The sequence below is a fragment of the Argentina silus genome, assembly GCF_951799395.1.
Source record: "Argentina silus genome assembly, chromosome: 2".
Taxonomy (NCBI): domain Eukaryota; kingdom Metazoa; phylum Chordata; class Actinopteri; order Argentiniformes; family Argentinidae; genus Argentina; species Argentina silus.
Window position 1 is genome coordinate 29,220,955 of NC_139656.1, and position 23,780 is coordinate 29,244,734.

The following is a 23,780-nucleotide window of genomic DNA, read 5'->3' on the forward strand; positions in this document are numbered from 1 at the left end:
CAGTTTTTAGGCCGACCAGATACCGACGTCATGCTTGGCTGTGGCGTTGCTGTTGTTGTAGCCCGCCTGGCCGGTAGAGGTCACTGTTTGACCTCGGTCTACTCTAACGTCCGACCGCAATAATGGTACTGCTCTTCCATCGCACCTTAAACATGCGTCATTCATGCTCCTTACTACACATTAAAGTGTTAACCTTAAAAAAGTTTTTAAATATGCCCCCTATCTGTATAAAAAAAAAAAGAATTCGAAGTGGGTCATGTTTATTCCTCGTTAACTCCTTAGTTTTCCGCAGCGTTGCCCAAAATAAGTATTAAAGCTTTTTTGTTGTTGTTGTTTTTTTCACCGAATTGAAAGCACGTCACAAGCATACACGCATGTCCAAAGAAGGGACGTGTGGTGGTGAAAACGTAAACCCAACACAGGTCAGAAAAACACTAAAAACTGAAACAGACCTCTACTTTAGCAACAGCCTGCGCCTGAGTTGGTGCCACCAATCAGATCGCTATGGCGGCGACCATAAACGGCATTTCTTGGCTCCACTGCGACAATCTGTCTCTCAAAGGAAATCAATTGGGCGGTTATAGTTAGCTGTATCTAGTTATTTTATATTTACATTTACGGTATTTAGCAGACGCCTTTATCCAAAGCGACTTACAACAAATATATTTGTTTAAGTAAGTGAATCATCTATCCATCAGTCATCATAAGATAAAGTAATCTATGGTTGGCCCAGGGACCATAGGCAGTTTTTCTTTTTGTTTTGTTTTTTAACAGGAGAGCAACTTGTTATAGTTATATACACACAGTGCCCTGTGGTAAGTAATGGGACAGTGAAGCCAAGGGTTTTGGCTATGTTTCTAGTTGTAATAATGGCTTCCTTGACTTTCATTGACACCTCTTTGGTCAATGGCAGACTTCAAAGGCAAATGTAAAGCCTAGAATCAATACTAGACATTTACAGCTCTCTTATGCCTGCACAAATTATGTGACGGACCACAAGTGACTTACCAGAAACACCCGTCAAGCCAATTGTCCCATTACTTTCGATGCCCTGAAATAGGGGGACTATGTATAAAAAGTGTTGCCATTTCTAAATGGTGGAACCTATATGTGCACCCTCAAATAAAAGCCCTCAAATTCCCCTCAAATTCAAAGAAGGAGGTAATAAAGGATGTATTCTTTACAGTAATCAAACAGAGCCCCTCTTTTTCATCCATATCTTTATCTCCTCATGGAAATCTAAAAAGCTTGGGTTGTGTGTGTGTGTGTGTGTGTGTGTGAGAGAGAGAGAGAGAGAGAGAGAGAGAGAGAGAGAGAGAGAGACAGTATCATTACTCCTGAGTCACTATCATTCCTCCAATAGAACCAATGAAGACCACACCAGTAGTGGGGAATTGAACTTCAACCAACTTTGAATGCTCAATGTGTTGCCCAACAACAAAAGCATGTAGGTCAGGTCAACACATCAGTACATCTCTCCTTGTAATACAGAGAAGCTAGTAGGACAGGGACGTATTGAATTAGCCTTTAACAGTGCTTTGAAAGGGGATATATGAATACAACACTTGTATTTGATACATAATGCCTATCCAAATCCAGTTAGTAATGATGAATTCATGTCAAATCCATACCTAGTGAAATCAGTGAGTACTTGTCTGACGATCTGTCGTGTTTCTGCACCACAGCCTCTGAGTGATGGAAGACTGAGCACCTAAATGGGCGTCAGAGGGCGGGGGGAGAGGAACATTCCACCCGCTTACTTCTCACTCGGATGAGGGAGGAGAAAGTCTCTCTGGTCTAGAGCTGGACGCTGTCTGGAATTTTGGGGGCATCTAAAGTGAGTTGTTCAAACCTCTATAATAGAAAAAAAAAGTCGTCGTTTTTTTTGTATACAACTTGGTATGAAATGTCACTATTATCTGTCTTGTGCGAGTTTGTTTGCCAGTTTGCTAACGAGCTGGCTAAACGTAACAAAAAATAGTTGGCTTCTTAGCTTGCATGATGTAGCATCTGTTAGCCATTTAGCCACCTAACCAAAAAAAAAGTATTTATACCTAAGCCAGCTCGCTAACTGTTAACTAGCATGTAATCTTCATTGCTAACCGCCCCTTTTTCACTCGGGAAATGGCTTTGGATTTAGAATAATAGGTATGTGATCCAATACATTACATAAAAAAGTCAGGTTTAATTTACGTGAGATAAGAAGGGGGCAACAAGGATGACGGGGCGCCGTCGTTGTGTTAGCTACCAGCCTGCCACCCAGTCACCGCACCTGGAGCAACAGGCAGGAGAGGAAGGCTGCGTTCGGATTGTACAGAAAATGCAACCTTTTTCTTTTCCTTGTCACTCTTCCTTGACCTCCCTCATAGACTTTTGCTAGCGAGGTCAAGGAAAAGTGACCACGGAAAGGACGCATTCGAGACAATCCGAACACAGCCAGTCTGCTTTACAACTACAACTGCGCCCTCACGCACAGTTCGTTCCCAAAGACTGAAACTCATTCTACATTGACAACGGTTTGAATTATTTTTTTGGAAGAAAATTCTCCTCAAGGGAAAGTAAATAAAATCATGACATGTAGGCTAGTGTGAAGTACCTGACCCATTGTACATTTGACCAAACAAATTAGGCATATTGTAATGCAGACTGCTGATTTAGAACACGCCCCGCGGAATGTGAAATATTGAAGACATTTGTAAGGAGTCGCTGATGACACATTTCAGGGTTGGAGCATACATTACTACAGGACACCAAAGCCTCAACCGCCTCAGGAACTCAGTCACCGGTCTGATGACATTGTTTGGTACCTTCCATGGATGCCTGTGTTAACAACACCTGGTCACACGGGTGACTTTCTGGCAGGTGATGGCAGTGTTATACTGCATACCCATGGTAACATGCTTTTTCATGACAGGAGTTATTTAAAGTCATTACAACTGGGCTGGAAATATGTTCGATAGTTGAGATGTTTTTTTAAAATATGTTTTTAGGGCATTTCTGCTTTATTGGGATAGAGACAGTAGAGATTGACAGGAAGGATGGGAGAGAGAGAAGAGGGATGACATGCAAGATATGTCGAGGGCCCGAATTGAACCAGGAACCTTGTGATTATATTGTATGCGCATTTGTGTATTACGTCACAAAGTCCCCCTGATAATTGAGATGTTTAACAGTGGACTGGTCTGAGACTTTAAGATGTTGCTGTTGCCCACTTTGACTGCACATTTATATTCCCTTTGTTGATATCAGACGCTGTCAATACAATGCACAATCAGGGTTATACATACGTATGGCTTTGGTCATTATTAAGTTGTTGGTAAACCTTTCTTTTACAGCCCGGTTTTCGATGTTCACACCTCTGGAGGGGGTCTTTAAGCAGACTGTTCTTACTTTGAAAGTACTTACAAAAGCATTATTACCTGATAATTTCATATGAATTACACTGACTATTTATGTTATATCCATTGCCTCAAGCAGCACTGTGTACAATTTAGTACCAGGTGGTAAGTTGAGGTCCATAGTACCCCTGGTTACCACCTACCTGGTTTCTTAGTGAATACCAGAAAACACAGAGACCTGAAACAGGGCTGTAATGTAAAGGTTTACTAAGTTGATCTAGGAGATGATGACATGACTTGTGCTATGATGCAGAGGAGATTCCCCTCCTCCTGGTTAGCTAAGATACTTTCACTGTTATCTTATTGTGAATACACGGTAGGCCTAGTTTGAATCAATAACCCTCATTCACCTCTGTCTCAATTGTCTGCTTTTTGTCAGAATAAGATGAGCAATCCTGTCGCCTTATTGGGTGGTTGAGTTTAAGTGTGGTTTTAGAATGAGAATCAGCTGGTTGTGTCAGCTGTCCTTCCCCAAGCTGCGGTTATTCTAAACCATACAGGCTGCTTTGTCTGAATCGTTGTTCTTCAGGATGTCTGTGTCACCTGTCAGCAAACATGCTCATGCTTGTATCCACACAGGCTGAAAGGGAAGGGAAATGATAATGCCACAGAGTCATACAGGCTCTACATGTCACATCTAAGCGGGAAGCCGACAGGGCAGAAAGTCCTCATGCCATGTTGGGTGTGTACGCGTGGATTTCACCACACTCTGGAGCAGTTCCCGTTCTATTTGTGTGTCTTGCGTCTCCCTGTGTAACTGGGCGATGAGGCACTGGTAGGGCGTGGTCTTCTAAGCTCTACCCGTTTTTCTCCATCGCCATCTGGGAACTCCCCCCCCCCCCCCCCCCCCAATTTGAATTGACGGAAAGGTCAGTTAAAATAACTTGTGAATGGTGTTGACGTTTTGTTGTGGCATAGCAATGTACAGCCAGCGCTGCATACGTTCAAATTCAGATAGTTGGCAATACTTTTTTACAGTCTTGTCAGAACATTTTCTATGCTCAGTTCTTGTAATGGCCCCTTTTTTCTTCTTTGTTTTCTTTTTTTACGGAGATCCTAGCCATACATCACGTTGGCTCTGTGCTATTTGTGGCAACTTTCATTTGAATAATGCATTTGAATCATATCACACTCTGTGATCATGCTTGCATGCAAATACTTGAATGGGGATCAGTGTAATCTGTAGCAGTTGTCGACTGTGCAATACCAGGCCAGCGACTACAGGTTACACTCATATCTCGATTCAAGTACATCTGCCTACAAGCATGATCATACACAAAAATGACAACTGCCATTAGAGCCAGACTCTCTAAACTGTTAGTGGGATTTGCCTTTATTCTTACTGCCTAGACTAAATGATGGCTCATAGCCCCCTATGCTTTTGATACTCTTTTTCACACTTGTCTACTGCCTCTGTCTATGCCCTGTGCTCTATGTACTTAACCCCCCCCCCCACACTCACTTCCTCTCTCCCTCCCTCCCTCTGTCTGGGGTGTGACAAGGATTGGCATATGAGGTCATGTTTGGAGTCCCTTATTATGTCTGGGTCGCCTCCAACAGCCTCATGTCTCGTCCTGGTGTAGGAGACCATAAATACAGTCACACAGAAATGGTCACACACTGTAGTAGGCCAACTTTCCTCAAAAGGTTTCCTCAAGGCTTTCGTATCTGCTCTGGTTTTTACACATGAAAAATGCTTTGCTCTTTCAACGGCAATAGAACCGGACAGAGAGCGCCTGCGAGGTATGTAGAGTACCGGGTGCGTGGTGATGTTGTCTTTGGCTGTGGGTCCTCGGCGTTATTTTTTGCCTGTTGCGGTACGCGTACCGCCACAGCGAGTTTTTCAGCCATTGACATTTTGAATGCCGATTTTGTGATATCACTTGATGAGTGGGGAAGTGTCCCCTCATGACTCACATAGGAAATAACTGTCTGGTCGAGCGTCTGTAAAAACGATTCCTCGTGTTCCTCGTGTTTTTTAGCTGAATATCATTCACATCTGTTTTGATAAGAACGTTTTGAGAACGTTTTAAGAACCACATCATAGAACGAAACGGAATCACCTCTGCCCCCTCTGTTTGTATTAACGTTGTCCTCCAATCAATGATCTCCATTCATGGAAGTGATTACGCATTCTCTGGTCCTTTTGTCCTTTGTTCCATCCTATTGAATGTGTGCCTGTGAGTGAGTAGTAGAGACGGCCCCATTGAACCAATCCTGCAATTGGTCTACAACGATTTACAACCCTTTTGTTAATAATCATCCATTGTTTTACTGACGGCATGCTAGCTGTGCCCATCCTGCCATTTCACCTATTATCCTATGTTTTTCTGCTAGCGTGATTTCTGAGGCATCCAAAATTGGTCTTGCCTAAGTCCTCCGAGAGCAATAATTTGTAAAACACAAGGGAAAGCATCGTTGCTATGAAAACAACAGTTTCTCTCTTCTAATACTTGCTGTCTAAACTTCTTTTTTTTATTTTTTTCCTCAAGCCTCGCTGTGTGAACTGTGTTTAATCTCAGAGGAATGCTGTCATTGCTGTTTAGAGAGGGAACATCACATCCTTACCTCCGTTTCAGCTAAAGCACATTCTAGAAAGGTCCGCCGCATTCCTCCACCGCCGCAGCAGAGGAGCTGATGCTGTACGTCGGCTACTTATCCACGAGGAAGGGAGTGCCTCGTTTACTACGTTTAAGACAGCCACCAGGGAGGGAATTGTTGCAGAGTAAGAAAAAAAGAGTTTAGGGATGAAGTTTCCTGTTTGAAATAGCATTGAAATACCGGTTGTGTTGCTGGTATTTGTTGGCGTACTTGGATAGTGGTGTCTTCTTGTTACTAAAGTAGGCTTGTTCAATGCAGAGGGTTAGGGTTTCGCCAAGAATTTAGCCAAAAATATTTAAGGATGGTATTCTTGTTCAGACAGTTATCTTCTCACAATGACAAATAACATGTTGTATAAGAGGAGATTGCGAGGGGAAAGAAATAGGCTAGAAGCTGCCATTGCAGTGTATTTGAGAGGGTGTCTTAACTGTTCCTAAAGGGAGGTATCCTTCCAGACACATGCTGATGTGGAGCCTGTTGTGAGGCAGCACTTGAGACTCTCTGAGCTCAGTTTCCAGCCAAGTGGGTCACAGAAGAACTTCTCTGTCACGGTAGAGTGACACTCTCCCTTGGTTCCTCCCACTGCTCAGCACAAGTGTCCCCTTATCCTCCTGCTGGTACGACGGAAGGAAAAAGGGGGGGGGGGGGGGGGGGGTCAATGAAGGATCTGTATCACGACAGTGAAGGAGTTACTATGGATACTCTTCTCCCCTTCCTCTCATCCCCCTGTTTCTGACCTGTTCTCCCTCCGTCTGCAGGAGCCACCTCTCAGACTGACCACTTCAGGTCACTTTCAACAAGATGGCAGGAAAAATCTCCAAAGACGAGCTGGAGGAGCTGAGAGAGGCCTTCGGGAAAGTCGGTGAGTCCATTTGCCATTGATGGTTGCAGTATATAACAGTTTGTCAGGTCACATGACCCACCTCTACTGGTCTAAAGATTTGTTTTGTGATTTTACCCTGATTGATTGATTAACGTTTCCTCCCCCCCCCGTTTGTGAACCTTCCCGCTCTTAAATGAGATGACATCAACATGAAGAAAACACCTTTCCACAATACTTGTTGTTCACCCAAACACATCCCCTCTCCTCTCTTTCTCAGACCTCGACAGCAACGGCTTCATCTGTGACTATGAGCTCCACGAGCTGTTCAAGGAGGCCAACCTCCCCCTGCCGGGCTACAAGGTCAGAGAGATCATCCAGAAGCTGATGCTGGAGGGAGATCGCAACAAGGACAACAAGATCAGCTTTGACGAGTTCGTGTCGGTGAGTCAGCTTTTCACGATGACGTGTTGGTTGGTCATGCTCTGAGGGCCACTGAGTGACAAGTCGAGTTTAACAGGTTTGTGCTTGTACTTGTACTACTACTTTGTACTTGCAGCTCTGTCTTGTGTCTGTTAGGGTTGGGCCGATATTCTATATTTGGTGCGTATGGTGATATTGTTCACCAGACTGTTCCATCACCAGTCATACGTTCTCCAGCTGCAGTTCAGTCATGTCTGCTCACGCTGGCATGTCTCCACCGTACTTCAGCAATGAACGATATGACCGTGTATTGTGATGTTTTGGAACAACCCTGTCCGTGTCCCTGTCTAAACAAGGGACCCTTGCTTACTTTTGTAGTTGAATTAAGGGAGGTTTGATTGCCTACGTGGAGTTTGGGTGAACTAGCTTTTTAGCGTGTCAATTGTGTGTCCATTACATGCATAAAGTATTTACACGCACACGCGTTTGTCAGCTCACACACACAGATTGAGAAAATGAGGTCAGCTCGGTGGTGTAGGTTCCCGTATTTAGTTTCGCCTGTGATATGAGAGCAGTAATTTACAGGCCTCTCCCGGTCTCCATGTAGAGTAAAGATGTGACCACTGGCATCCCAAAAGAAAAAAAACTCTTTCGTAATCTCTCTATTTTAGGCCCTTTCTCATAGCTCTGTGATGAGAGGAGTTTTTCTTTAGTATTCAGCTTTTTATTTTTTTATTTTTTTTATTTTATAAGGGTTAGCCACAGTTATGTGTTTTACAAGTGTCAGAGAGATGGAAATCTCTCTGGGTCTGGAATATTCTTTTTTCAGTTGCTATGGCTAATTGTATGGTTTATAATTGGAAATGTGTTGTTGTATCTAGTAAAATATGAGGTGGGTATACACTGTTCAGACTTATCTAAACTAATCCCTAATCTTCAGCATTATTTGCTATGTAGTTTACAGCAATCCATTGAATCAGGTCCAACAGATAAGGGCATGATTGTGCCGACAAGAATAGAGTTGTGCCGACATGAATACTCTTACTTTCTGATTGATGAGTGCATGACAAATGTAAACTAACACCACGTGACCCTGTGTTTGTTTGTAATATGCCACTCAATCCCAGCCCAGGCAGAACAGCTCATTGTGGCCTTGAGGTCTGTAGGTGAGAGGTCAGAGATAAAGACAGGCTCAGCATCACACTAGCCACGTGTCAACAACTCCAACCTAAACTGCAACACAGGGCACGTTTATGGCTTACACCATTCAGCATCTGCTGTTTCGAAAACAGGGGACAAACCTGGTACACAGGCCGGGACTTTCCCGGCTTCCTAGTAAACACTATTGTTTTTGTTGCCCCACCGCCTCTCCCAAGTGGAAAGGCCGCACTGAACACAACGCCGTTTATCTTACCTAACAGACTTGGTTTGTTTTGAATGGGAAATCGATTGAATATGTGGTGATTGAATATGTGGTCTGCTGATTGCTGATCTGGAAACAAAATTCCCTCTCACACAGACGCCTTTTACAATGACACGTTTCTCAATAATGCCTTCTTGTAATGCTCGAGCATAAATGTAAGAGGAGTTTGAAGAGATATCGGTGGTCGGAGCCTCACTACACGCTGACCGCCCCTGACCGTCACCTCCTCCTCCGTCATGCAGATCTTCCAGGAGCTGAAGAGCAGTGACATAGCCAAGAGCTTCCGGAAAGCCATCAACAGGAAGGAGGGGATCCTGGCCATCGGGGGGACGTCTGAGCTCTCCAGTGAGGGCACACAGCACTCCTTCTCTGGTGAGGAAGGCACTCTCTCCAACCGCTCACATTAATGACAATGGATAACACAGGCCTGGCTGTATTTGACTGTGTACGTGTAGGGCCTGTAGTCAAAGGAAACACACGTTTCTTGGTTGTTTGACATTGAAAGCGTTGATTTTACAATCCTGCCTTTTGGTAGGAAAGAAGAATGATGTGTTATTTGGGGTTTGATTGAACAGGGCCCTAGGCCTGAGTCGGGTCAGGAGATGCTGTTTGGTGATGATGTGGTTCTGGCTGTGTTGGCTGAGTCTCCTCTAATGTTGTCCTGTACAGAGGAGGAGCGCTATGCCTTTGTGAACTGGATCAACACAGCCCTGGAGAATGACCCTGACTGCCAGAACTCCCTGCCCATGGACCCCAACGCAGACTCTCTCTTCAAGGCTGTGGGAGATGGCATCGTTCTCTGGTGAAAGCCCACACTACACCCTAACTCACACTACACCCTAACTCACACTACACTACACCCTAACTCACTTCCTACAGAATAGCTGGGCTATACTGGTCCGGCCCGGTTACATATCCATCATAGTGGTTGAAACAGTGCCGGAAAAGAGGGTGTGAAAGGAGAATATCCGAGCCAGCACAGAATGGTTTGGGTGGGCCACGTAGTGTTTAATGTCCCGACAGTATGTGTTTACCGTATACAACCCCCCCCTAACAACGCTATCCCACCTCCAAGAGCTTGTCTGAAATGACAAATACCGCCATCTTCTAACATTAGGGCCCTTTGTAAACCAAACGTGTTTGTCTTTGCGTCCCTTTTGTGTAGTAAAATGATCAACCTGTCGGTGCCGGACACAATCGACGAGAGGACCATAAACAAGAAGAAACTGACACCGTTCACAATACAGGCAAGTGCACAACTGACCCATGGATAAGGACGATGAACTGAACAGCGATTCTCGGAAAGATCTCCACTTGAGCGATCCGTGAACGATCCCGGGAGGGTTGGTTTGTGTTTCTGTTGTTCCTCAACAGCTGTGGTGTTGTCTCTCTCTGCGTCCTGCAGGAGAATCTGAACCTGGCCCTGAACTCTGCCTCAGCCATCGGCTGCCACGTGGTGAACATCGGGGCTTTGGACCTGCGGGAGGGGAAGCCCCACCTGGTGCTGGGCCTGCTCTGGCAGATCATCAAGATCGGCCTGTTCGCAGACATCGAGCTGAGCAGGAACGAAGGTGAGGGGGCTGCCAGGGGCTTTGGCCAGGCACTTGCTCTACTAGCATATGAACCTGGCATTGACCTATCATGCTAGTGTTAGCATGTTAGCATGTGAGTTCTCTAGAGCCCGACAGATGCTGCATTTTTGGGTCTGATATGGATGCCGATTTATGGGGGGGGGAATTGTTTTTTAAATAAACCTGCATTGTGCAGTACCCAAGCTGCTTGTGACAAAGGTTAGCTAGAATGTCTGACTCTGAAATTCATGGATACAAGCTAGCTATTGGTAAATAATATCTTGCGGTGTGACTCCATATGCTGAATAACTGTCTTGTTTAGTAACATCATTTTAGTTAGCAACTGTGCTAATTAACTGCAGTCCGAAAAGCTAATGTTACTTTGCTAAATTCAGCCATTTTACTAGGCACTCCAGTAACAGCAAACAACAATAAACAAGTTTATTCATTCATAAAAAATCCATATATGTAGAGATTTTGCTCTGGAAAAAAACAATTACACGGATGTTTCTTCAATCTTCATCATTTCCGAATGTGAGGCTCGTGCACATCTTCGGTGCATTATGGGTGGAATATGTGCCGATACAGATATTTCTGTCAGGCTCTAGAGTATTCCACATCAGGGTCACAAGGTGCAACACTGTTGAGTTGGTTAGCTGGGTGTTGAGGTGTTGTAGCTGACAGTGTGTTGGTCAGCTGGGTGTTGAGGTGACGGTGTGTTGTCTGACCCCCAGCCCTGGCGGCTCTGCTGAGGGATGGAGAGACCCTGGAGGACCTGATGAAACTCTCCCCTGAGGAGCTGCTGCTGCGCTGGGCTAACTTCCACCTGGAGAACGCCGGCTGGCAGAAGATCAACAACTTTAGCTCTGACATCAAGGTACTGTGGGGTGACACTGTGGTCATTACTCCTCTCATGAGACACCCAGTAATAATCTGATAAATACTATATCTCATGAATGTGCTTTTACAGTAACTACTTGTTGTAATAAACAAGAGAAGTTAGAAAAAATAGCATTCACATACATTAGGGAACTATGATTAACTTTAATTAAATAATGAATGATACTCTGTAAGACTTTCCCCCCCCCCATCAGCAAAGAACCTTCACCTGAACTCAATCGACTTGCTCTTGATATTTGTGTTGGTTTTATGCCTGTTCTTTTACTGTATTTCTGACTGTATGTATCTTTTCTTTAGCTGACAGACCTTTCAACCTGTAAAGGTACTTGATGGATCCAACTTTCTTGCTGTATAGGAAATTGACAATAGATTCATATCCATTTGTGATCAAAAAGCATAGTATGATATGAACTAATTCTTTCATTTCCGTCACGGCCATTGCATAAATCTCCATTGCCTGTTGTTGTCGTCTTGTGTCCCCATGTCGTCTGCATCACCTTCAGTCCCAGTGGAAGTGATTGTATATGTTTCACCGCTCTGAATCTAACGGGACGTTCCTCTGTTTCAGGACTCCAGGGCCTATTTCCACCTCCTGAACCAAATCTCCCCTAAAGGCACAGAGGAAGATCAGCCACGTATAGACATCAGCATGGCAGGCTTCAGTGTAAGCGTGTTTATATGGAGACTGTAGAAATTACATCATGCATGTGGAGAATCAACTGCAAAAAACAACAACAACAACAAAAAAAAACATTACCCCCCCAATTGGGGGTAATTTCTTTAGGACCTTTTCTCTTATCTACACTACAAAATGGCTGTTTTCACATACAGTCACTGGTATGCTGCTGGAGATGAATGTGAGGTTAAACAATGGTGAAGTGCCCTTAATGTGAGCATGTTAACGCGTAAATGTGTCCCTGGCATTAACCTGTGTACGTTGTTCTGTCCTCCTCTCCCAGGAGAAGGATGACCTGAAGAGAGCAGAGAACATGCTTCAGCAGGCAGACAGGCTGGGCTGCCGCCAGTTTGTCACCCCTACTGACGTCGTCAGCGGCAACCCCAAACTCAACCTGGCTTTTGTGGCCAATCTCTTCAACAAGTACCCGTCTCTCACCAAGCCAGAGAACCAGGACATCGACTGGGGGCTGCTGGAAGGTGAGTCTGTTCGTCATGACGTGGACATGTTGTGGAGCCTATCTCCTCCTCCCTGACTCCCTAAAATCCACCCCTCAAACCTGTCGTTTTCTCCTTAGGTGAGACACGAGAGGAGAGAACATTCCGTAACTGGATGAATTCCCTGGGTGTGAACCCCCATGTCAATCACCTGTACGGGTACGTACCCGGCTCCTCTCATGGTCCGCATGGAAACTTAACACCTTCCCTTCTGATAACACGCCTCCTGTGTTTTCACAGTACAGTAATGTACGAACACGGTCAGGTTTGTTGGACGTGGATTATTCTGTTTTTCTCTTTTGTTATTCCTCTGTAGGGACCTGCAGGACGCCCTGGTCATCCTCCAGCTTTACGAGAAAATAAAAGTACCTGTCGACTGGAGCAACAAAGTCAACAAGCCACCGTACCCTAAGATTGGCACAAACATGAAAAAGGTGGACGCTGTTCACACACAGGAAATTCCGTTCATTCCTCCATTTTGGTTTTGAAGTCATGCATATGATTAAAAAAAAACATGATATGAAAACACATATTTTGCTGTATGCGTCAGTTCCTACCCATGAGCTCATGGATCCAAAGAACACACAGTTCCCAACTCCAGTACTGGTTGGAAGACCATATTTCTTTTGATTCTAATTCTTGTTTTCTCCCCTCAGTTGGAGAACTGTAACTACGCGGTGGAGCTGGGGAAGAAGACGGCCAAGTTCTCCCTGGTTGGCATCGGCGGGCAGGACCTGAACGATGGCAACGCCACCCTGACCCTGGCCCTGGTGTGGCAGCTGATGAGGAGGTGAGACCATAGACTTATTATTACGTGTGAGACGGTTACTATCACTACTGTTGTTGTTGTTGTTGTTGTTGTTGTTGTTGTTGTTGTTGTTGTTATTATTATTATTAAGGGTGAGACATCTCTGAGGGATGTCACATGGTCTCTGGATCTGAGAGGACTTATGAGGACTAATTAGGATTATTATTATTATTATTATTATTATTTACAGCTCTGTATTAAGTCCTTCCTTAGAGAGCACTGGCTAAAACTGCTATTACTTGATAATGGGATATTAATGTCACTCACTGGTCCTTTGAGATTCACTTGTTACCACATAGATACCACAGTGAAATAGACACTAATCGTAAATACCGTTTGAAACAGGGCTGTAAAGTAAAGGCTTACTGAACGTTGTTTACAATTTGTCCTCTATATACTGGATGTGCGGCTAGTCTGCCTGGCGTTGCTCCTGACACTTACAGCCGTAAATCGTTATTTTTTCTATTGTTATGCTAGGCGTGGCTGCGGGTTGAACTGTGTGAAGCATGTGTACCAACTGGAGTTCCCAGTTCCTCACGGTTAAAAGCCGTTATCAGTGGAATCTTGACAGTAATATTTAGGAGAAGCAGAACCTCTCTCTCCCGTGCAATTAATCGTAAAAATGAGTCGTAAAAAGAAAACATCAGCACTTTCTCACGGTCGAGTCTCACATTTACTACAATAACTTACCTGTCATGTTTTTAAGGCGTGTTTTTGTGTCTCTTCTTCCCTCCTCAAAGTCAATGGTGCAAGTGCAGTATATCTGCTCTCACTACAACATCACGATATTAAAACTGTTGAATCTATAAAGAAAATACAGATAAGATGATCAATAAATATTGGCATTGCTTTTGTATTGCTTACACTTGATTGCTGACAACTGCTAAGAGTCTGACCAGGGCCCCCATACTGCTTGCTTAACCCCTCATATCACTCCTCTTAGATACACTCTGAATGTTCTGGAGGACTTGGGAGATGGACAGAAGGCCAATGATGACATCATTGTAAAGTGGGTCAATACAACTTTGTCAGAGGCAGGGAAAGCAACCAAGATCTCAAGCTTTAAGGTTTGTCAAGCTTCATGGCTTTTCTCTTCTGTACATATTTGTGTGCTGCTTAAATGAAATAGAATTGTTAAGTGTTGTGATATGTGAATGCTTACCTTTTTTTCCCCCCAGCGTCTTAAAGCCATAGTTCACTAATCTACACCTTTTTATAGTGAGATGGTGAAAAAACTGTAATCCATGGTTCCGAGTTGTTTAAATAGCCACTAATAACTTCAGCCACCGCTAACAAAAACAAGGTTCAACATTTGTGACCAAATCACCTCAAATGAACTCTGCCACTTGTTTGTTCCCCTCTACCCTTGGTTACCAGGATAAGGAGATCAGCACCAGTCTACCAGTGGTGGACCTGATCGATGCCATCCAGCCAGGCAGCATCAGCTACGACCTGCTGAAGACGGGCAACCTGTCAGCCGAGGACAAGCTGGAGAACGCCAAGTAAGACACACAGCGCCCTTCATAAGGATTGGAAAGAGGAAGCACTTTGTCTTCTTTTGGGTCTGTACTCCGAACAGTTTGGATGTGAAATCAAACAATTAAAACAGGGTAAAAGTATTCAGCTTGAATTAAATGAAAATGCTTCACTGTCCCATTACTTGCGCAGGGCACTGGTATAAGAAAAAATTAAGTTGTTTCGCTTGTTCTATTAACTTTTGGGAAAGCCTGTTGAACAATATTGAATGTGTGAGATTCCACGGTTTTTGAATGAACAGTCTGGACCACGAATATCAGGGAGAGAAGTCTTGATCTTTATTGTAGTATGACAGGAAACAGTACAGTCGGCATATACATGTTCTTACTAGCTCTACAGCTAGGCTTCTCTGATTATCACCCTCAAGAGTGGCCTTTTTAAACCCCATCTGACCTGGCTATCAGGGCAGTTTAGTCATAAACAGCCTTGCAAGAATCGTAACCTATGAGGAAAAATGTGTAACCTATGAGACCATATAACAGATACCTAGTTGCCTAACAACAGGTCACCTGCCATAAAGCTCAGGACCCTGACCCGCATACCTTCCCCTACTTTTCCACTACCTTCCTGTACTTTTCCACTCCACAAATCACACCCTGACCATATGATGTTATTATCCTGCGTTGTGTTCATATATTAATTCTCGAATTAATCAACATTCTGTTGCCCTTCTTAGATATGCCGTCTCCATGGCGAGGAAGATTGGAGCCCGTGTCTACGCTCTCCCAGATGACCTGGTGGAGGTCAAGCCCAAGATGGTGATGACCGTCTTCGCCTGTTTGATGGGCCGGGGGATGAAGCGAGCTTAAACGGACAGGCTGTGTCAGACAACCACCCGCAGGCCATTTGCTTGATAAAAGGGACCGCCCCCGGTTGAAGAAATGAAGAAGGACGTTTGGATGAAAATAATGTTACCAACAGACATTAAAAAAAACAAAAAAAAACGTTGCAATCAAAGACCGAAAATGTGCATGTTGGTATTTCAACCTGTTTTGAACCACCGAGGTATGTTTACTGAACAATGGGTCTTCCTCTTATGTAAGGACAGCCCATGATATAACGTTGCTGAAGACAGGGCCTCACAGAGGACAAACTTGATATGTTACTTCTCAATATGCAACACTTTATTGATTAATGTTAAAGAATGCTGTATGATTTAAGTATGTATCTATTTTTTCTCCAGTTAACAGGTTATTTTAAGTACATTTTACTCAGATGAAGTTCCAACTATATTATTGATGTTTACACTACAATACTTATTCATGAAGTCCATACCCAGTGAATAACAATGTCTAACTCGGTGAGATTTGAACTGAAATTGGAGAGGTTTAGGTGTCGCATTTCGCATAAAGCACCCAATACTTCCCTCTTCCCTGTTGAAGTGCATGCATATCTTTATAGACGGTATCGTCAACTGCTACATATCTCTATACAGAAGCCATAAGGTCAAACCTTAGTAATGACCAAGCCTAATGTGCTCTGTGTATTCCTGTATTTACTTTGTTTGTTTGTTTCTTGGGATTATGGCTGTGAGCTTTTGTGCATTGTGGTGTCTTACTGGTTTTGGATTGGACTGTAGGTGTCCGACTTCTTATGAAGGAGCAGAGAAGGCTGACTGAGTTCAGGGTCCTTGGTTGTGCTGTGTCTCTCTTTTTTTGTTTAAATGCCAACTTCTATTGCGCATTAAGGATTTCTCCTCTTCTTTTGTACTCAACAACCAAAAGATATAAACAATTTGTTGATTCCAGATAGCTTCATTATATTCCATAGCTACCAGTGCATTTGGTCTCTCGTGTACATGTTTACTCTTAAGTGCTTACATGAAGAAAACATGAATACATGAAGAAAACAATAAAAAAGAAAATGAAAAAGAAAAATCGGCTATTTATTTGTACCTGCATATAGGACACTGAAACTTTTATTTATGAACGTATTGTTATCTAATGGGACTGATTAATGACATTCTATTGATTTAGCTTTGCGTAAGAGTGTTTTTTTTCCATTTGCGTTCTTATTGATTTGTAGATGAACATGATAATAAACAGGTGTTAAGCACTTTTACTAATGGAAAAAACAATTAGGGGTAGCTTAGGGAAGCTACTCTGAAAATGGATAACTAAATTACCAAATACTTTACAAGGTAAGAAGTTTAACTACACTAAAGCTCCCCTTGAGAGAAATATAGTTAAATTAAAGCTCAAATTGAAGTAAATTAAAGCTACTAGGACATTTGAAGTTCAAGGACTGGAATAATAGTTAAATTCCTAGTTCTCTCTTGTTTTGGGGGGGGAAATGTAGTGAGTAATGACAGTAGCTCACTACACTGCTACATGACAAAAAAAATAGTTACCTAGTGAAAACACTACTATGATTTGAATTTAGTTTAACTACCACAAAGCTACAGTAAACTGTAGTTAAACTAATAGTTGAGCTACATGTAGTGGAACGACTCCCCAACACTGCAATTATTTTAATAGTGTTTGCTGTGACGAGCGGAGAGCATGATGTGTTTATTTTCCTCTTGCTTTCCTGTGTTAATGGTGTGGTTGCGGCGGGAGGTCTGATGGGACTGAAGGCACTGTGGACCATCTTTCTCAGCAGGTTAACCTCGTCTGCATACAGTGCAGATGGTGGGGGGGACAGGTGATACAGTCACTGTCTAGGCTTTGCCCTCTGAGATCGCAATTCAAGTAATGCTGCGTCCTCCTAATTCTGCGGTATCTTTGTTTGAATGCCTCCCTGTCACCTGTACTTGGTATTTAGTTTACAGCTTTGTATTAAGCGGGTACTTAATTGAAGTTATTACCTGATAGTACTGCATTTTAATTACGCTCGCTGTTTCTGTTAGATTCACTGACAGAAGCACCATGTTGTGCCAGTTTATACCAGGTAGTTACCAATGGTGCTGAATTTATTGAGGTAAGTACCAGGGAGTGCCCCTTGTTACCACATTGTTACCATATAGTTTCTTAGTAAACACTGATGAAACAGGCTTTTCACCCCATGTTAGTGCAGCTGCAACTTGTTAGACTGAGGGATTTCTTCATAGAATAAACCATAGGTGCTCAGCTTTTGTTGAGTAGTGACATTAATGTACCCTGCTTTATTACAGCAACAGATCATAGAAAACTTGGATGCTGTTCACTAGTCCGTATCCCAAGCAGATGTTGAAACTGCTTATTGCTAAAAGCTCCCTCAGGGTTTGTAGATAGAACTCCACTCTCAGGCAGTTTTTAATAAGTCGAGACTGCTATGGTCTGTCAGAGAGCTTTGTGATGGGGAAAGAGGAGATGAGGAAAAGACAGACGGCGTTGGCTCTTGTGAGCATTGTTGGCTCTTGTGGGCATTGTCATTAACGCCACTGTGTTCTACTTTGGGGAGAGTGTGTCTGTCTTGTCTGTGAGATGTTCAGTAGTGACTGAGTCAACCACAGAAGTGAATAGATGAGTTGATTCTAGTTCCTCAGGGGACGGAGTGTCACCCGCTTGAGGTGACTTGCTGAACAGACTGTACTCTATTGATGCTTGTTCTGATTTTCCTGCAAGAGAAAGGCATAAACAAATAAACTGCTCTATCTGGAAGACTATGCTAATTACTTTTTTACCCTTAAAAGCTCTCCACGCCCTCTGTTTCTCTCCTCCCCTCCTCTCTCCTCCCACCGATCCTGCTCTGCCGTGAGTCAGTCCATTGGAACCTGTACAGTCATGCAGGTGGACAAGTAGTGTGCATGCTCTCCAGAGGTGAATAAAAAGAGGAAACACCAAAAGATGACACAAATAGAAAAGATGACACATTGATGGAGGAAGGAAGAGGTATGCCAAATGTTTGCCCCACTGAGTACAATGAACGCACCTGCAATTCCATCTTCTCCGCAATGGATACCTTGGCTGGAAAGAAGCTCTGGCTGGCTGTGAAATGGCCGTAAGGATTTTATTGGAGTAACTCAAGGCAAGCAGGGAAGTTGGTGAGTGAGCACCTGAGATCCTTTCTTTTTTTTTTTTTTTTTTACACGATTTTACATCTTAACACTGTTCTACTATTTGTCATCATTTATGTAATCTATCATCACTTGGCATACTTAAATATCAACCTGACTTGTGGTCCTGACTCAGAGCTTCCCTGGCAGTGGGTCTTTTCCATAAGACTCATCAGAATAATGTTATTTTGGTCTGTGGGGTTGATGACTATGTACTGCTCTGGCTATTTGTATGAAAAACTTAGACGTCTGCAGCTTCTATTTGTCACTGCAGCAACTTACTCACTGTCATAAGACACACAGGATATGCCAGGGATGAAACACACCCGTTGTCAGCTATGATGTGGAGAGGGCTGGTTCCTCAGGGAGGAGGGTAGATTGGCTCACTGAGCACAGATCCTCAGGCTGACTGTGTTTTCCCTAATGATCCACCAATTAGTCAAACAATGGCAACAAGTCACCTAAACACCCCATCATGTGTCTACATCCACTCTCCATGAGCCCAAATCACTGACACTTCCCTTTTCTAATGTTTTTAAATATGAGATGAAGAGTCATTATAATATGAGATGAGAATCATTATATTTATATGATGTCAATGTAGTAAGAAGAGGTTGGTCTTGGTCTGTACCTCTATTAGATCTGAAAGATAGTTTTGAAAATCTATAAAAATCTATAAGAGGATTGTAGGATTAATATAGTAAACCAATTTTATTTTTTTCCAGAAGGCTGTGGCCAGAATGTTTGATCAAATCTAACACGAAGGCCTTAGAACAGAATGAATTTGACATCACATTTTATTTTCAGCATTGATCAACAGGACCATATTGTATCACCATCCCATATCATTATTCTTATAGACCCTCATGTATTCCCTCTCTAAGCTGCAGATCTAGTTTCCCACTAACTGGTGAGAAAGTCTGGTTGCTATGGAAGTAGGTAGTCACCACAGCGACCAAAGCCTCTCTCTCTTAGGTCCCAGATGAGGGACTCATGCCAGGCAGTCCCAGTTGTCTCCTGTCCCCCTGTTCTAATCTGTCACACACACTCCAAAACACTGGAGAGAGAGAGGGGGGGGGGGCATGCTAACCAGGCCCTCTAACCAGGACTACCCCTTCATCTGCCACATACACCCCTGTCTATAATTTGGGGATAATTCACCCAAATTACTAAATCTGATATTTGGTTCATTACCCTGAAATGAGGACAAACTTCCATCAACACTTTGGTTCTGTGTATCTGGGCACTGTGACTAATAGCTAATTGTTAAAATGTTTAACCAAAACCCAATGCAAGTCAATAGACAAGATAAAATGCTAACAGCCTAATGGTGTTTTCTCGTGTGATTTTTAAAAAATTGATTATTAAACCTTTATTTAGGCTGGGGTATGTTAAAAGCTCATCTTCCTCACCACATAGATCTGAAGATGACAGGCCAGGTGGCTGAGAGAGACCTGTCCCCTCATCGTCTCTCGGTGAAGACCACGGTGGAGGAAGACGTGGAGAGATCTGAGAGTGCCCTCAGCAGGTTGGTGCACACAGAGTACTGCAGAGCATCAACACTTCTTATGGCATCAACACTTCTTATGGCATCAACACTTCTTATGGCTGCGTTAGAAGCAGAAAAGGAACTGTGGTGCCGCTCCAGTGGTCTAATCAAGACAGTGTCACCGTCTTGGTGAAATCACTGGAACAGCATGACAGTTTGAGCGTTCCTCTCTTCTTTATGTCATCTGTTTTCATCCTGCTCCTGTGACTACTGAGGATGTGCGTATAACCTGTCTTTTCATAGTGTATTAGAAAAATTGTCCTCTTACTGTCCAATCTGTCCACTGCAAACTGTCAATTAGAGACAGGTCATTGTTTTACCTTTGTACAAAATTATCCACAATGGCGGATTACATGATGTGCTCCCAAATGTGTGTCTACCCCAGTTCAATAGTGACCTCTCCTCAGTCTCGGCTTGCCTTTCTCTGTCCTATCTTAGGGTTCCCTCAGTGTGTGATGACACATCCTCAGAGCTGCAGCGCGTAGCTGCCCTCGACCCTCACGGGGGAAACTCCCGGAACTCGTTTCAGGGAAGGGGGGCTCTATCAAGGTATCATTTGGCAGTGAAACCATGGTAGTTACCAGAGCTCACCATCTGTATGTTACACACTCACACTCTCTCTCTCTCTCTTTCTCTCTCTCTCTCTCTCTCTCTCTCTCTCTCTCTCTCTCTCTCTCTCTCTCTCTCTCTCTCCCATCTGTCTTTCTCTCTCTCTCTCTCTGTCTATCTGTGTCTCTCTGTCTCTCTCTCTCTCTATTGCTCTCTCTTTCTCTCTCTCTCTCTCTCTCTCTCTCTCTCTCTCTTTCTCTCTCTCTCTCTCTCTCTCTCTCTCTCTCTCTCTCAGATTGGTGAATATAGTGGTGACACTGAGGGAGTGGGCCCACCGCAGCCTGCTGGAGGAGGAGGAGCGGCCAGACTCTTTCCTGGAGCGCTTCCGTGGGCCTGAGCTAAGGACCGCCCCTAGTCGCATCAGCAATGCACAACCTAATGCCAAAGGGATATTTCAGTATGCTTGCCTCTCTTTTATGGTTCTGTAATACACTGATTATAAACAATTTATTATGTTTCCTTGTCAGTATTATTTATTTACAGTAAGTGATTTATTACCTAAAGAGGACAGCATTTTGATCATACTACAGCCTAATCATTTAGCGTCTAAAGCTGATAAAGCTCCCTCTGTTTTGTGGCTAAGTGAATCCTCGCTGGTGCGTGGCCGTTGAAAGATCAAAGATTGACATGAACCACTCTATATGCTTTCAGGAAAAAGTGGTATGTGTTTGTGGTGTCCCCATCAGATGACATGTACTACCGGTGGCTGTTTGTGATCGCCACAGCTGTGCTCTACAATTGGATCCTAGTGGTGGCCAGGTAATGGAGAGACAGTCCCTTCAGAGAGGAAATGGTCTGTTAACGGTGTTTTGTATTCAGTGAGCTCTTTTTGTCTTCCGTCTGTAGGGCATGCTTTGACAAGCTGCAGACAGAGAATTATATCTGCTGGCTGGTGGTGGACTATCTCTCTGACCTTGTGTATATCTTGGACACCTGTGTCCGACTCCGCACAGGTACGTCATAGACACTCCCTAATCAGGTCCTTCAGCACCTGGAGACATACAGTAACGTCAGGCAACAGCATTATTATTATGACACGATGGGAGATGATTGAGAACTTGGGCAGTGTGATATTTTCATGCTAACAGTTCAGTCTTCTTTATCCCCCAGGGTTCCTGGAGCAGGGTCTACTCGTGAAGGACCTCTCCAAGCTGAAAGACGGCTATGTCCGCACATTTCAGTTCAAGCTGGATGTGGTGTCCATCCTGCCCACTGACCTGGCTTACATCATCACAGGAATCCACACCCCACAGCTCCGGTTCAACCGACTCCTGCGCTTCCCACGTATGTTCGAGTTCTTCGACCGCACGGAGACACGCACCAACTACCCCAACATTTTCCGCATCTGCAACTTGGTGCTCTACATCCTGGTCATCATCCACTGGAACGCCTGCATCTACTTCGCCATTTCCAAGTCCCTTGGGTTCGGCTCTGATACCTGGGTGTACCCCAACATCTCCAACCCTGAATATGGCTCCCTGACCCGGGGCTATGTCTACTGCCTGTACTGGTCCACTCTCACCCTCACCACCATCGGGGAGATGCCAGCACCGGTACGGGATGAGGAGTACCTGTTTGTGGTCTTTGACTTCCTTGTCGGGGTGCTGATTTTCGCCACGATTGTGGGCAACGTTGGCTCCATGATCGCCAACATGAATGCAACACGAGCAGAGTTTCAGGCCCGTATTGACGCCATCAAACACTACATGCACTTCCGTAAAGTCAGTAAGGAGCTTGAGGCACGTGTCATCAAGTGGTTCGACTACCTCTGGACTAACAAGAAGGCCGTGGACGAGCAGGAGGTGTTGAAGAATCTGCCCAACAAACTGCGGGCCGAGATTGCAATCAATGTTCACCTGGAGACCCTGAAGAAAGTGCGCATTTTTCAGGACTGTGAGGCCGGACTATTGGTGGAGCTGGTGCTCAAACTACGCCCACAGGTCTACAGCCCAGGGGACTACATCTGCCGCAAGGGCGACATTGGGAAGGAGATGTACATCATTAAAGAGGGGAAGCTAGCCGTGGTGGCCGAGGACGGGGTGACGCAGTATGCCCTTCTTACGGCTGGCAGTTGCTTCGGGGAAATCAGTATCCTCAACATACAGGGAAGCAAAATGGGCAACCGCCGGACAGCCAACATCCGCAGCATCGGCTACTCCGACCTCTTCTGCCTCTCCAAGGACGACCTGATGGAGGCGGTGACGGAATACCCAGACGCCAAGAAGGTTCTGGAGGAGAGGGGGCGGGAGATACTGGTGAAGGAGGGCCTCCTGGACGAGAATGCGGACAGCGGCCCGCTGGGGGGGGAAGACACAGAGGAGAAGGTGGAGAGGCTGGAGGCCTCCCTAGACACCCTGCAGACCCGCTTCGCCCGGCTGCTCAGTGAGTACAAGGCCACACAGCAGCGGCTGAAACGACGCATCACCATGATGGAGCGTCAGATGCGCCACACAGGCTGCGGCATCCTGTCAGACGTCGACCCTGACCCTGACACAGATGCAGAGGCAGCCGAGGGGGCTGTTGCCAATGCCGATGAGCACGGTCACCAGGGAAACGATGTGTTGGCTGAGCCCAATGCTCAAACTTGAAAGCTGCCTCCATCAGCATGTTCTCTATAGGCCTTGCACAGAAGACATTTTTCCCCACCGGAATCCTCTCATACTCATGAGGGTACAGTATGCACTCATGTACAACAATGACCTTAAACCCCCCTCAACTTTAGATAATGCTTCTCACATTAAGGTTATGTACAACCAACATTGGATAAGACAATTGATATCCATTTTCTTGGGTTCTTCGGTTAGAATAAGAGACAGAGAGGGTTGAGTCAATGGAGAGTCAGTTCTCCTGATGGAATACTGTGTGCTAGAGCAACACGCCTTGTCTCTGGCTAATGCTCATGGGAAATAGTGGTAGACAATGGTGTGCTGGCTGATACACACACCAGGCAGTCACATGCACTTGTTTTCCAGTATCCTTCCTCCCAAAGGTTG

At 44.5% G+C, this 23,780-nt stretch overlaps 2 protein-coding genes across 4 annotated transcripts; both read left to right on the plus strand.

The window, feature by feature from the left end:
- Positions 1 to 1,768: 1,768 nt before the first annotated feature.
- Positions 1,769 to 16,530, plus strand: pls3 (plastin 3 (T isoform)). Of its 3 annotated transcripts, none has more exons than XM_083696913.1 (16): positions 1,769 to 1,837; positions 6,758 to 6,861; positions 7,100 to 7,263; positions 8,908 to 9,037; positions 9,335 to 9,467; positions 9,831 to 9,912; positions 10,071 to 10,236; positions 10,971 to 11,113; positions 11,705 to 11,800; positions 12,096 to 12,291; positions 12,390 to 12,468; positions 12,626 to 12,743; positions 12,966 to 13,099; positions 14,061 to 14,184; positions 14,495 to 14,619; positions 15,330 to 16,530. In XM_083696913.1, the coding sequence occupies exons 2-16, from the start codon at positions 6,801 to 6,803 to the stop codon at positions 15,460 to 15,462; spliced, it is 1,884 nt and encodes a 627-aa protein (XP_083553039.1). In that variant the 5' UTR covers positions 1,769 to 1,837; positions 6,758 to 6,800; the 3' UTR covers positions 15,463 to 16,530. The 3 variants fall into 3 exon arrangements, with proteins under 3 accessions (XP_083553039.1, XP_083553040.1, XP_083553041.1); XM_083696914.1 differs by lacking the exon at positions 1,769 to 1,837 and adding an exon at positions 5,015 to 5,141; XM_083696915.1 differs by lacking the exon at positions 1,769 to 1,837 and adding an exon at positions 5,956 to 6,123.
- A 1,967-nt stretch (positions 16,531 to 18,497) lies between these two features.
- cnga2b (cyclic nucleotide gated channel subunit alpha 2b) lies at positions 18,498 to 23,375 on the plus strand (the record flags this gene model as incomplete). Its single annotated transcript, XM_083665303.1, has 7 exons — positions 18,498 to 18,617; positions 20,049 to 20,157; positions 20,617 to 20,727; positions 21,023 to 21,184; positions 21,439 to 21,546; positions 21,634 to 21,740; positions 21,898 to 23,375. The coding sequence occupies exons 2-7, from the start codon at positions 20,057 to 20,059 to the stop codon at positions 23,373 to 23,375; spliced, it is 2,067 nt and encodes a 688-aa protein (XP_083521429.1). The 5' UTR covers positions 18,498 to 18,617; positions 20,049 to 20,056.
- Between the last annotated feature and the right edge of the window lie 405 nt (positions 23,376 to 23,780).